A 14,086-nucleotide genomic window follows, 5' to 3' on the forward strand; every position below is an offset into this window, starting at 1 on the left:
TAAAGGAATAGTAGGTATGGGAATATATGAATGTAACCAACGACCATCTACAAGAGTTGGTGGGGTTGGGGGAAGAGGAGGAAGACTGTAGAATGTTCCCGGTTGAGCAACATAGTGCATACCCAAAGGCGGGGGTCGAGGCTGTGAGAGAGCATTGATTTCATTGGTTAGCATGTTGATGGTAGAAATGAGCTCCGCCTTGTGCCTGTCAGTCTGAAATGAATTGGGCTGCCCCGGAGGAATATGGACATGCGGTCCGGGGTTCGGGTTTACATCATACGTGATATGGGGCAGCTCCACGATGGGTAGAAGGGAGTCGACGCCCCTGGAGATCACCATGGTGGTGACGGTGGTCGCGGGCGTCGTGACGGTTGGCGTTGTGCTGGGGGGAATCTCCGTGACTACTTCCACTACCTCCGTGGTGACATCCGGGGCCAGCGTTGTCGTTTCCGCCTGCACTGCGCTCGGCGTCACCTGCGGCGTCGGGGTCACAAACTCTTGGCTGTACACTGGATTCACGAAGGTTTCCACAGGAGGAGGTGGCGGCGAAGGCTGCACCGGGACATAGCTGGTCATGCTAGACTGCGCAGCGGAAACGATCTGCTTCACCTGATGGAACGCCGTGACTAAGTGATTAATCTTTGTCAAGCTGGGTTGTGCCTTCGGCGTTGGCTGACCTCGTAAAGAATCCATCCGTGCTGCCAAGTTAGTCAATCCCTTGACTAGATTATTTTTGAACAGGCTGAACTTATTTCCTAGGCAATAAAAACAAAACGTCTCGTTACATTCTGCCAATTCTTTTTTTTTTACTAAATCCGTAAACGTACAAAAGAGTTCCGATCATCTCTTGAAGCAGTGTCTGGCCAACTTAGATAAAAAGAATACATACAAACGCACATTATAGAGTTTTCCGAGTTTTTTTGTCACCCTATGTATGTGTTTTTTTATTGAGTTAAAAACATAAAACTAAATACATATGAAAGCTTTAGAAAAATCGAAGCTGCCTTTTTTTTCCTCTTCGGGTAAACTGTTTCGCTTCTTGATCCTGAAATAAATTTGTGTTTGTGATCTCGGGGTAAATGTGTCAGGCCGTAGTGAGTGGTTTAAAAAAAAAAGGTTGAGGGATGATATGTTCTGATACATGTAGCCTATATGTATATGCACACATGAACGTGTTGGCATCCAACTGTCAAGACAAGCTGATAGCACTAACATAGCACTAAATAATGCTTAGATACAAGGTAGTTAGGTTAGTCTAAAGGACGAGACATACCAACAAGCAGACACAAAGAGAACAAAGTACCAGCGAAAATTAACCACGGCTTTAATCTACATATGTCTTTCAAAACATGTTTATTTTAGCCCAAGTCTGAATTCGATTAGGTTCTGAATCTGCAACCAATATGAATAATGAATAATATACCAATAATAAGTATCTCATTCTAATCAGGAATACTCTTCCTTTTCTTTTTAATGACACGCACGAGTTTTTAAAGCAACTGTTAGATCTTCAAAAACTGCAGCCTGTCCTAACTCATTCTTGGACATTTAAGTGTGGGGCAATCGACCAGAACCCGCGCCATACGGGGGCCCTGCTATAGAGAGAATCTTTTGTTATCGTCAGCACATCGTATACAATTTAACACAAATCTGAAAAAATTCGTGGCCCTGATATTGCAATTCCTCAGGGCCCCGCGCACTTCTAAGCCGCCTCTACATAAGCCAGTAGAGCTATCATGTCGGGCTTACTGTTACCTATTGAACTTATTCTTATAAAGTTCACATTTATTTTTCTCTTTTGCGCCTTAACCAAGAACGATTACAGCTTTTTGTTTCGTAATTTTTTTTTATTATCTCTATTAAGATTTTTATTTTTTAAAAATCCCTCGCATTTTTATGTTTCCGCGTTGCGATACCCAAATGTGGCTTGTTTGAAAGTTTAAATTTTATGTACTTAAATACTAGATCTAAATACATTGAAATTTTCAATATTAGTTCACTTATTTTATAAAATTTAGAAATAAGATCATTGAATTTGGCTACTATTAATCTAGTCAATGTAAATGCCAGTTGCTGATGTAGCCATGAGGAACGCATGGCAGATGTGTTTGGTTGTGTAGGCTGGAGAGTTTCTGATGAAACCACCTGTGGTCTGGCGTCATTCAAGTGAATTTAAAGGAATGACGTGAAAGTTGAGGAGTACACTTGCCTCCACTAGCCAGGAAAACCAGTGACTTAGCAGAATTTAGGTCATTGGTTAATATGCATGACTAAATGCATTACGCGTTGGACGTAATCATCTTCTTTTTTGAAGTAACGTCTGTATTATATAAGATAAGAAGATAACAGACGTGAGACAGAAAAGACGTGTACTTGTAGTGAATTAAATCTTGGTTTAATAAGCATTTCCCTTGTTTCTAATTGCATCTACTTTTAAGTTAAATCTGCGTATATTGTTAATAAATGTTACATTAAGTTTTATTTAATCAAGAAGTTTGTTCAAGTTTTTTTTTTTTTACATTTCTACCGTAAGAATATAATCGGTTTAGTTGCACTAACTGTCGGGTGCTACAAACCAACGACCGAGCAACGACATAATCCTTTAAAACTAAAAGGTTATTCGAATATTTCTAAGGCTTATCGGGCTTTTATAGTATGCAGTGCGTGGTTTCACAGTCTGATGACTTCTATCGAAACTTTGAATTTTATGTTTTAAAAAAGGTGTATCCATAAATATTTAAATTCTTTACAAACTGAGGAATCCTTTTTATTCTATAAAACTATCAAAAAATAAAACCAATGTACTGCATAATCTGTCAATAACGATAACTCCACTCATGGATGGCTGCCTGGTCGTGCGGTTTGCACGCTGGACTGTCGTTCGGATTTATCGACGGTCGAGGGTTCAAACCCTGCCCGCTCCCATCCCCTGTCGTCCTGCGGGAGGTTTGGACTAGGAAGTAAACTATCTTCAACTCTGAAGGAACATCCGAAACATGTAAAACATTTTTACAAACTGTACACGCCTATTGTTGCTCATATTAAGTCACTATATTCAGCAGTCTATAATTACTTTAGTTTTTATATCCATTTTTTTTTCATGGAATAATTATTGCTTTTAAAATTCAAAGTGAAGCTAAGATTAGGTCGAAGAGACATCAGTGACTCAAGATATATTTTTTTTACACACAAACACTCACAAACAAAAACACACAATTAGTTTTGATTAGTAAGAAACGTATACATTGTAATTGCCTATCAAACATATTAGGTCACGTAGTGCTAAATTATTAAAGAGTATAACAGAGTTAGTGATACAGAGGTGATGTTTTATTTTTTTTAAATGCCCTACATGAATAAAAGTTAACATGGTCAACGGTTTGAAGAGGTTGTCATGCAGCAAAGACAATGACTCAAACAGACCACAGTAAGTGTTACGTCAAATCTGCTTGGATTCAGGCACGTCTTCATTTTATCGAAGGGAAAGTCGCTATCATAACCCAGGGTTCGGGCTCAGGCCTTTCGGTTGGATACCCAAACATTATACCACTGAGATACCAAGTGGAGTTACTGTGCTATTTGCTTTGTTTTTCTGCATTACCTAATGTCTCGTGGATGTGCCTGCCAATGTCCCATAAGTGTAAACAGAATGTTTATTTATACATTACCTTCTCGAAGCTTCTAGTTTCTACACAGAAGAGTTGATAACTAAAGGGAGATTATTGGTTTAAGGAATCAGAGAAGTTTAGAATGTTTGATTTTTTTAGTTTGGGAACCTTTAAATAGGACAGACAAGCTTAAAAACCAGTCTGTTCAGTTTATAAGTTTCTAGCTTCATGTTAATTCTACTTATGTGAATTTATTGATTAAATGTTGGTGATTATTTTGTTTGATATCAAAATAAGGGGAATAAATGCTACTTAATGAGAGATGTGGATGTATATATTTATTTAATCCGGTATTACGTTTTGACACGTTTTAATCCTCCCACTTCCCTTTCTCGGATCAAGTTGAAATTTTGCATAATTATTCATGACACTACAGGAATCAATCCAAAAAAACAACAATTAGTTAATCATTTACTACTAATTAATTAATTTTGTTTTATGTAGCAGAAAGGGAGGTAAACCATGCAGTTTGCAATAAATGCCAGTGATTAGCGGTTCTTTCCCTTAGATAAGCTTTGTTTTTTTAAAGTATTCTTTCGTCTATTGCTTGCTATGATTTCTACTTGAAGGATCAAAATAGAGAGTAAAGAGAAATTCTGTTATTCATTTTTCCTAAATAAAGAAACCAGGTACACGTTGGACATCGGGACATCAAAGTTCCAGCTTCTGTGATCACATTGTAACACGAAATTACAAGCATTTAACAAAACAAGGTTTTAAATATTTTTTTTCAAAACGACCAAAGTACATGTACTTTCTATAACATGGTTTGTAGGGAATAATTTCTACGGGGAAAAAGTTTGAATCTTTTGTCAGAGACATGATCAGAGCAAGAGGAGCTTTACCTGCTTCTGGACGTCATGTGAAAAACAAGAGAAACAGAGAAAATAATTTATATAAGAAAAGCTTATATTAAGTGTAATTGTATCAATTAGTTTGGATCAATCATGTACTTATATGTAAGACTGACCTAGCATTAAAAATTAAATTTCTGCGATTAGAAAATATTTTTACCAATTGCGCTATGATCCTATCACTTGCCTGAACCAGTTGTGAAAGGGGGAGTGAAGAAGGGGTAACTTGTGAATGCTTGCATGATCGTTTTTTAAATTCATAAAAATGTTTTCCCTCATGGCTCGAGTCCTCAAGAGATTAATTCAGTTTATTTTGCGATATTTGTCAAGTATGATTTCTTTCCCTTGTTCAGAAGACTAAGCAAAATGCTTGGTTAATTTTTAATTGATTTTTGTGTTGTCATGTAAAAGAAGTAATTTCAGCTTCATCCGAGATTGGGTGTGGGAGAAATAGCATGCACGAACTTTTTGCCAGACAGACAGACAGAGTTGATATAATGGACTAGGATCTATTTGGTACTTCAATGAAATGTCTATCTGCTAAAATATCTAATTTAAAATGATTCAAACCTGAGCCTGACCTTTTTTACAACTTTTGGAAACTAGAATATATTAAATTATTAAGAGAAAAATAGGTTTTAGCTCTGAGATACAGACTCATGGTCAGCACCTAGTTTTGAAAAGATAGTGGATACAAGTCGACTATAGGGAGCAAACGCATTCTGAGGAGATGTGATAAATAAATTAATTAATTCATAGAACAAGAGCAAGCAAGAATGTACCAAGAGTTATCTTTGTTGTTTTGTTTTCTAAATTAAACGCAATCCTAGTAGAATCCTTAAACCGTGAAATATTTATAACTCATTGAATCTTGTACATTGTTATGCATTGAATAAATGATTGCCTCATAGTATTTTTTTAAATATTGTGACAAGTCAAAAACTCGCTGTCAGAGTCACTCTAAATTATCACAGCATTAATTATTATTTTTCATCATTTATTTATTCTATTTTATTATTTCTCCATCCTACCCCTAAATTATTCACCCGCCACACCTTTTCCTCTCTACCAGGCTAGACTTAGTCCACCACCTTGGAGAAAATTAGGCCAGTCCTTTCATTTATCTTCCCTTGACCGGGGCAAAGATACGCTCAGACCTTGATCTTATCGACAGGATGTCTGACAGCCGCGGTTGACACCACCTTGGTTTGAATGCAAGCTAATCCTCCCCCCCCCCTTTCCTCACGTCTCTCTTTGATCTAAGAGATTACCCTGGTCAACACACCGCGTGATACTCCAAGGTGCGGCTCTTGTCGGATTTCACCCACGTGTAAGCTAATTCTAAGCCTAGGACATTTCCGGTGTCCGCCCGCATTTTACAGGCATATATATATAGTAAACCAACTCAAATCACCCTCTCTTTCTCATTCGAGCTGAGCTATCGAGTCTGGACTATATCACTTATTCTTTCTCCTAGAGGAATACCTGGTGGTAAGCCGAACTTAATCACAAGTTCCATCTTAATTACTCTGTGTATTTTTCCATTGGATTTTATCATGTGTATTTTGCCTAGTTCATTTATATTTAATTAGTGCATTGTGTATTTCTCACTGGCGTAAGTAGAAAACATAAACATGTCCTATGTATTTATTTATGTATTGCATTAATCTATTAATGCTACGTTGCTCAATTGATCGTTGATGCAACCATGTATATATTTGTACATCTTGTTTTATTTCCTTTATCTCGGTTGACCGCCTTGATAATTTTACTAGCGCACTGATACTGCGTTTAGAGAAGATATATGAATTATCTCCCCTTTACTCATTTTACTCTAATGAGAGTTGCGCCGCTTGAAGGGACATTCAAGCACGCTCCATTGTTCTCGACCCACGGTCATATGTAAACAAACCGTCTGGGTCACTGACCACCGCCCATTTCACTCCCCCCCCCCCTTTTTCTTTCTCTATCCACCTGTGTTGTTTATTTGAGATTATTATTTCCCCTTCTATGTACATTCTTATATTATTATTTCCCCTTTTATGTACATTTCTATATTGCTACTATCTGCCATCTATTATTCCCAATCCCATTTGTCATCATCTCCCCATTGTGCTCTAAAGCAATTTTACCAATCTGACGAATGCACCTCAGTCGAGGGCATCGATAAGATGCATAAGAGACATGTCCTAACTTGTCTTTATTTATCCGCAGCCTCCCTCAGGTGTCTGCCTATTTATCGGATCACTTACCTGCCTATTTGCCTACTGGCCTATCTATTTGCTTAGTGCTAATCAGCGCTGCACTTGCCTAGTTGCTATCAAGAATCACCTATTGCCTAGTTATTGGATCAACGATCTATTTACCTATCTATGTGCTTAGTGCTATTCAGCACTGCACTTTTCTATTGAGCATCATCTACCGCCTACGGAGATCTACTCAACTCTACTACTTGGCGCTATCGGCATTGCCCGCCTATTCGACAGCCCACCTGTCAAGCTATTGGGCGCGACGTCCCTATAGAGTCAGATCTGTGCGAGACGTCATAGCTACGCCAACCCTCTGCAACTCACTGGACATATCCTGTTACCTACACTGCCCACGGCAGATCAGCTCTGCCCGCAGTAACCTTGTGCCCACGGTATCCGGCCACCCGCCATACTGTGCCCACTACAGATACTAGAACTTGGGACTGAGACTCCACAGGAACTATATCGCCGGCGTCCCTCTATCCGCTAGAGCGCCACCTCCAGCTGCAGAACCTCAAGCCAGGACACAGCCAGCTGCGACATCAACAGGACAACCAGCTAAGTCAGAGGACAAAGTGACATACTCTCTTATTATGTGCAAGAGTGATGATTAAACATAGAATATACTAGAGATAGATGCAAACCCTCCCCCTTTTTATTATTATATGTATATTTATGTAAATAAATATCCTTTATTTTAACTTTTGTATCTATCTTTCATTGCTTTGTCTCGTTGCGTGTCTGCTCCCGATTCATATGCTGATAAGTGGGGGTGTGATAGCATTAAAAATAATCATCCCCTAGACATAAAACGTGCCAAACACACGTCACATCTCCCCACCGGTCACATTTTGGCGAGCCCGTCCGTGGATTTAACCCATTAGTACAGCAGGCACGAACAGGCAGCAATAACTAATTTCCATATCAATATTTTTTCCCTTAAAATATTTATAAGTATCATCACTTCGCATTATCGAGAGTGTCACTTCTGTCATATTTTATTTATTACTATTATTGCATTTCATCTGTAATATTTCATTGCAGGAATTTTGTGATTAACGTAGGCAGACACCACATTCCCCTTTTACTCTTTCTTGCATTCAGCGGCTCCTTTCTACATTTTACCTCTCAATATCTTCCACCTCATCCTCTTCCTAATCCGGCCTCTTTAACCATGGACTTAGCGGAATTAGCTTCCGATTTCGAGGCTGAAGGAATATTTTGTGGATTCGAAGGTCTCGAGTTAGAAGACTACGTACGAAGACGGATTGAAAGGGCACAAAGAATGGAAGAATTGCGCAAAGCCCGTGAGCAGGAAATACTAGAAATCAGACAGCGCTATAGACCGCAGAGTTTGGAGCTGAACACCACACCGGCAAGACAAGACCAGGAAACAGAGGAGAGCGAAACCACAACTCATGTCCTAATTGAGTACACTGCCCAAACGGACTCAGAAGTTGCTGCTAAGGATGAAACTTTCATACCTGATATCCCTCCTCTCGACGATTCCACATTGTCTACCCAGCCAAACCCTCCTGCTCAGTCCAATAGTCCTGCAAACTGCGATGCCCCCATCCAGCCCATGCCCTCAAGCAAACCCCAACCTAGAAAGGCACCAATCCAACAACCAGCCTTGCACAAAAACTGCAACTACCCAGCACGTAAGCCTCGTCATAACCAGAACGACCAAGCCCACCGTGACTGCAACAACAGCACGCGTGGCAACAAAACTAACCGTGCCTACCGTGACTGCAACGACAGCATGCGTAGCCACAAACCCAACCGCCAAAAGCAGCAGGCCTCACAGCGCATTTCAGTAATAACCGTGGTCCCCAAACCCTCTGTGTCTAATCAGCAACAACGTACTGATAGAACAGCGGGCGACCCATACGTCATATCAACACTGACTGTGGCCCCTGAACACCCTGCCCTTGGCCCTACCAAAACGGAAGTCCTACCGGCACTTCCTCACCCTGTCTCATCTTCCCCCGGGATAGAGACCATTCTGGTTAACGGGCGGTACGTCCGGTCCCTATTTGACACAGGCTGTGCGGTAAGCTCAGTTATCTGCAAAGCACTGGTTGATCCGGCTGATCTCACAGATAGAACTGTGACGATTCAGTCCCTTGACCGTGAGATTCCTCCAAAGGTTCTTCCTATTGCTAGGGTCCACGTAGAATGCAAGTACGTACGTGGCACCATTGACGCAGCCGTCATGGACACGCCAGTGTACGACTTCATTCTAGGCTCCAAATATGTCCCTCTTGGAGAAGTCAACAAGCCATACTTCTCTCTGCCCGTCGGTAGATCGACGAAGCAGAAAGGTGGCAGCAACCAGCTGGTTGGAAGCCCTGGTCGCCACACTCACCCGCCCGGTCCCGACTCATCAGCAAAGCTCAAACCACTTTACCCTGGCATTGACACTGCTAGGAAGTCACGAGTTAAAGTGTACCCGCGCACTCGTGAGGGTCTACTTGACCCAGGCTACTCAGCCAAAATCATGCAACATTCCTCTGACATTGACAGTGTCAGAATGCCCCGAGGTAAGATGAACCCTTGCTCTCGTGGACTCACTCCTCTCCATGGCTCATCAGCCACTACTCCGAATCAACCTCTCCCTGGCATTGATAGTGTCAGGAAGTCACGAGGTAAGCCGAACCCTCGCGCCCGTGAAAACACTTCTCCCTATGGCTCCTCAGCCACCATTCAATATCAACCTTCCCCTGGCATTAACCGTGTCAGGAAGCCAGATTATCGCACTCGTGGGGACGTTCTCAGGCAGAACTCCACATTCTTTATCAGGCCACTCTTCCCTAACATTGATCGTGTCAGACGAAACCGAGGTAAGCTGACCACTTACTCTCATGAAGAAGCGCCTTACAGCGGCTTCGGAGGTAAGCCCCAACGAGCACACGTGCCTTGGGCACCCCGCCTAAGCCCCAATCACCCTCCCCAATCCGCCCCAGGAAGGAATTATTACTCATCCAATCGCCCAATCTACTCTCCCAAGCAACCCCAAATGTTTCACCCAGGTGACTACATAATCCGGGACGGAAAGTAGACCACGGACAGACTTGGACAGACTCTCCTCCTGGCATGGATACCCCTTTATTTTCCAGATTTTTTCTAATGCTGTGATAACAACTGATCTTAAAGTTAGAGTGACATCAGTCTGCTCGCACTTTATGGATCTTTCTGCGATAGATCCATCTTGGCGGCGGCGTATGTGACAAGTCAAAAACTCGCTGTCAGAGTCACTCTAAATTATCACAGCATTAATTATTATTTTTCATCATTTATTTATTCTATTTTATTATTTCTCCATCCTACCCCTAAATTATTCACCCGCCACACCTTTTCCTCTCTACCAGGCTAGACTTAGTCCACCACCTTGGAGAAAATTAGGCCAGTCCTTTCATTTATCTTCCCTTGACCGGGGCAAAGATACGCTCAGACCTTGATCTTATCGACAGGATGTCTGACAGCCGCGGTTGACACCACCTTGGTTTGAATGCAAGCTAATCCTCCCCCCCCCTTTCCTCACGTCTCTCTTTGATCTAAGAGATTACCCTGGTCAACACACCGCGTGATACTCCAAGGTGCGGCTCTTGTCGGATTTCACCCACGTGTAAGCTAATTCTAAGCCTAGGACATTTCCGGTGTCCGCCCGCATTTTACAGGCATATATATATAGTAAACCAACTCAAATCACCCTCTCTTTCTCATTCGAGCTGAGCTATCGAGTCTGGACTATATCACTTATTCTTTCTCCTAGAGGAATACCTGGTGGTAAGCCGAACTTAATCACAAGTTCCATCTTAATTACTCTGTGTATTTTTCCATTGGATTTTATCATGTGTATTTTGCCTAGTTCATTTATATTTAATTAGTGCATTGTGTATTTCTCACTGGCGTAAGTAGAAAACATAAACATGTCCTATGTATTTATTTATGTATTGCATTAATCTATTAATGCTACGTTGCTCAATTGATCGTTGATGCAACCATGTATATATTTGTACATCTTGTTTTATTTCCTTTATCTCGGTTGACCGCCTTGATAATTTTACTAGCGCACTGATACTGCGTTTAGAGAAGATATATGAATTATCTCCCCTTTACTCATTTTACTCTAATGAGAGTTGCGCCGCTTGAAGGGACATTCAAGCACGCTCCATTGTTCTCGACCCACGGTCATATGTAAACAAACCGTCTGGGTCACTGACCACCGCCCATTTCACTCCCCCCCCCCTTTTTCTTTCTCTATCCACCTGTGTTGTTTATTTGAGATTATTATTTCCCCTTCTATGTACATTCTTATATTATTATTTCCCCTTTTATGTACATTTCTATATTGCTACTATCTGCCATCTATTATTCCCAATCCCATTTGTCATCATCTCCCCATTGTGCTCTAAAGCAATTTTACCAATCTGACGAATGCACCTCAGTCGAGGGCATCGATAAGATGCATAAGAGACATGTCCTAACTTGTCTTTATTTATCCGCAGCCTCCCTCAGGTGTCTGCCTATTTATCGGATCACTTACCTGCCTATTTGCCTACTGGCCTATCTATTTGCTTAGTGCTAATCAGCGCTGCACTTGCCTAGTTGCTATCAAGAATCACCTATTGCCTAGTTATTGGATCAACGATCTATTTACCTATCTATGTGCTTAGTGCTATTCAGCACTGCACTTTTCTATTGAGCATCATCTACCGCCTACGGAGATCTACTCAACTCTACTACTTGGCGCTATCGGCATTGCCCGCCTATTCGACAGCCCACCTGTCAAGCTATTGGGCGCGACGTCCCTATAGAGTCAGATCTGTGCGAGACGTCATAGCTACGCCAACCCTCTGCAACTCACTGGACATATCCTGTTACCTACACTGCCCACGGCAGATCAGCTCTGCCCGCAGTAACCTTGTGCCCACGGTATCCGGCCACCCGCCATACTGTGCCCACTACAGATACTAGAACTTGGGACTGAGACTCCACAGGAACTATATCGCCGGCGTCCCTCTATCCGCTAGAGCGCCACCTCCAGCTGCAGAACCTCAAGCCAGGACACAGCCAGCTGCGACATCAACAGGACAACCAGCTAAGTCAGAGGACAAAGTGACATACTCTCTTATTATGTGCAAGAGTGATGATTAAACATAGAATATACTAGAGATAGATGCAAACCCTCCCCCTTTTTATTATTATATGTATATTTATGTAAATAAATATCCTTTATTTTAACTTTTGTATCTATCTTTCATTGCTTTGTCTCGTTGCGTGTCTGCTCCCGATTCATATGCTGATAAGTGGGGGTGTGATAGCATTAAAAATAATCATCCCCTAGACATAAAACGTGCCAAACACACGTCACATCTCCCCACCGGTCACAAATATCAATAGCAAATGTTACAATTTTGAATATAGTTCAAACACTTTGGCACTAAATATGACCAACTGTTTAATTATACAGGCGAATAGTACATTGATAATGTGATTTTTGCGTGTAACACGGTCAGTTTGGTCAACACATTGTTCAAAGTATAAATCTGAAGTGAGATCCGAATGAGTCTTTTAAAAAAATATATTGCCCGAGCGAGATCTTATATTTGTCTAAACAAAGTACATTGCCCTAGCGAGATCACCTTTTTCTCTAAAAAAATATAAAAGTATATTGCGCAATTGAAACTTTCAGGTAAAACTTAGGGTGAAGAGTTTCGGACCTAACGGTCAACGAGATTATTGGGACGCATAGGAACTCCGATTGTTCAGGGTGTCCGTCTTGGCCTCGCCTCATTCAATTATTATTATAAATCGCTCTTTTGTGTATCATGTAGTGTAAGTCTTAAAATGTACTATACTTTGTTAACATTGATACTTCAAAAAATAAATAGTAGAGAATCTCTTTTCAAAGCCAAAGCTTAAAACCAAAAACTTCCAAAAATCTCATTCGAAGCCAAGATAAAGAAAAAACAAACTATTATATGAAGACCAGTCTAAAAAGAATCGTAAATAAACTTTGAATTAAAATGATAGACTGTGAGAAGAAATAGCCAAAGACCGGAGTGCATGAAGACAGACTGTGCGTGCTGGGACGAACCTCACCGAGAGCAAAAGAAACGAAGCGGCCTTAATCAAGAGGGAAAAAAAAAAAAGAAAGCTGCCCTGTCCGCTAGCCCTGAATCAGAGGCATACACATGCACGAATTGTGGCAAAGTCTGCCGCTCTAGAATTGGCTTGATTAGCCACACCAGGTTCTGCCCCGTCTCAAGACTAAACCAAAACCAGTGACTCATCTGGGCGCATCCATTGCCTTGAGCAATGCCAAACCTTGGAACATTTCTTGCCCATTTCTTGTCTCGTTGAAATAATGAAATTCAAGTTGTTTAAATGAAAAAAAAAAAACATATATCCAAAACTTAGACAATTTTTTTTTGTTTTTTGTTAACAGACACGAGCTTCTGCCTAGTTCGTCATTCCTTTAAAAAAAAACAAAGAAACTTGTTTACATTTGGCACTGAGAGAGTGTATTAAAAATTAGGACTTGACTGTATCGCTCAACCTATAGCGGCGGTAGAGGAGATTGCAACTTGCTGATCCTCCGGTACAAAGCCGGTAATTTAAACAAGCAGAATATGTTTTTAAAAAATACTTTTTAAAAAAGCTTATATATAGGCAAGAACCACTGCCATATCGCTAAATATTGCAAGATTTCTCTCCCTTTTCCTATATAAACCTAATTTAATTAATAGCCATTAATTAATTAACTAATTGTTGTTGTTTTTTGTTGTTGTTGTTAAATGTGTTGTCATCGACAATGAATAATTGTGCAAAGTTTCAACTTCATCCGAGAATGGGAAATGGGAGGTGAAGGAATTTATACCGGACAGACGGACATGTACTCAATGTACCCAATTCTACTAAGATTAATTTGTACTAGACAGACGGACACGTAGCCAATGTACCCAATAATACTAAGATTAATTAGTACTGGACAGACGGACACTTAGCCAATGTACCCAATACTACTAAGATTAATTTGTAATAGACAGACGGACACGTAGCCAATGTATCCAATAATACTAAGATTAATTTATACTGGACAGTCGGACACGTACCCAATGTACCCAATAATACTAAGATTAATTTGCTAGAAAACGTGGTTCTTCTTACGTTTGTCTGGAATTCTCAGCCTGCCCACTTTCAAGGGAAATAAAAAAAAAAGATTGTTATTATTCTTACTATTACGATAGCTGTGTAAAAACGTATCGTGTGTGTTCATTCGACATACTGTTTCTTATTTCCCCTTGGT

The 14,086-nt window shown here is 40.7% G+C and overlaps 1 protein-coding gene across 5 annotated transcripts in view; it reads right to left on the bottom strand.

Annotated features, from left to right (window-relative positions):
• The window catches only part of LOC106071526 (uncharacterized), a 56,041-nt gene that overhangs the window by 19,006 nt on the left and 22,949 nt on the right, over window positions 1-14,086 (bottom strand). Inside the window, exon 4 of one of the 5 annotated variants that reach the window (XM_056011369.1) lies at window positions 123-755. The exons of the other annotated variants lie outside the window; for them this stretch is intronic. Within the exon in view, the coding sequence (XP_055867344.1) occupies window positions 123-755 (633 nt within the window). The remainder of the gene's footprint in view (window positions 1-122; window positions 756-14,086) is intronic. 5 annotated transcript variants of the gene reach the window in all.

Source organism: Biomphalaria glabrata, chromosome 14 (assembly GCF_947242115.1).
Source record: "Biomphalaria glabrata chromosome 14, xgBioGlab47.1, whole genome shotgun sequence".
NCBI classification, from domain to species: Eukaryota; Metazoa; Mollusca; class Gastropoda; family Planorbidae; genus Biomphalaria; species Biomphalaria glabrata.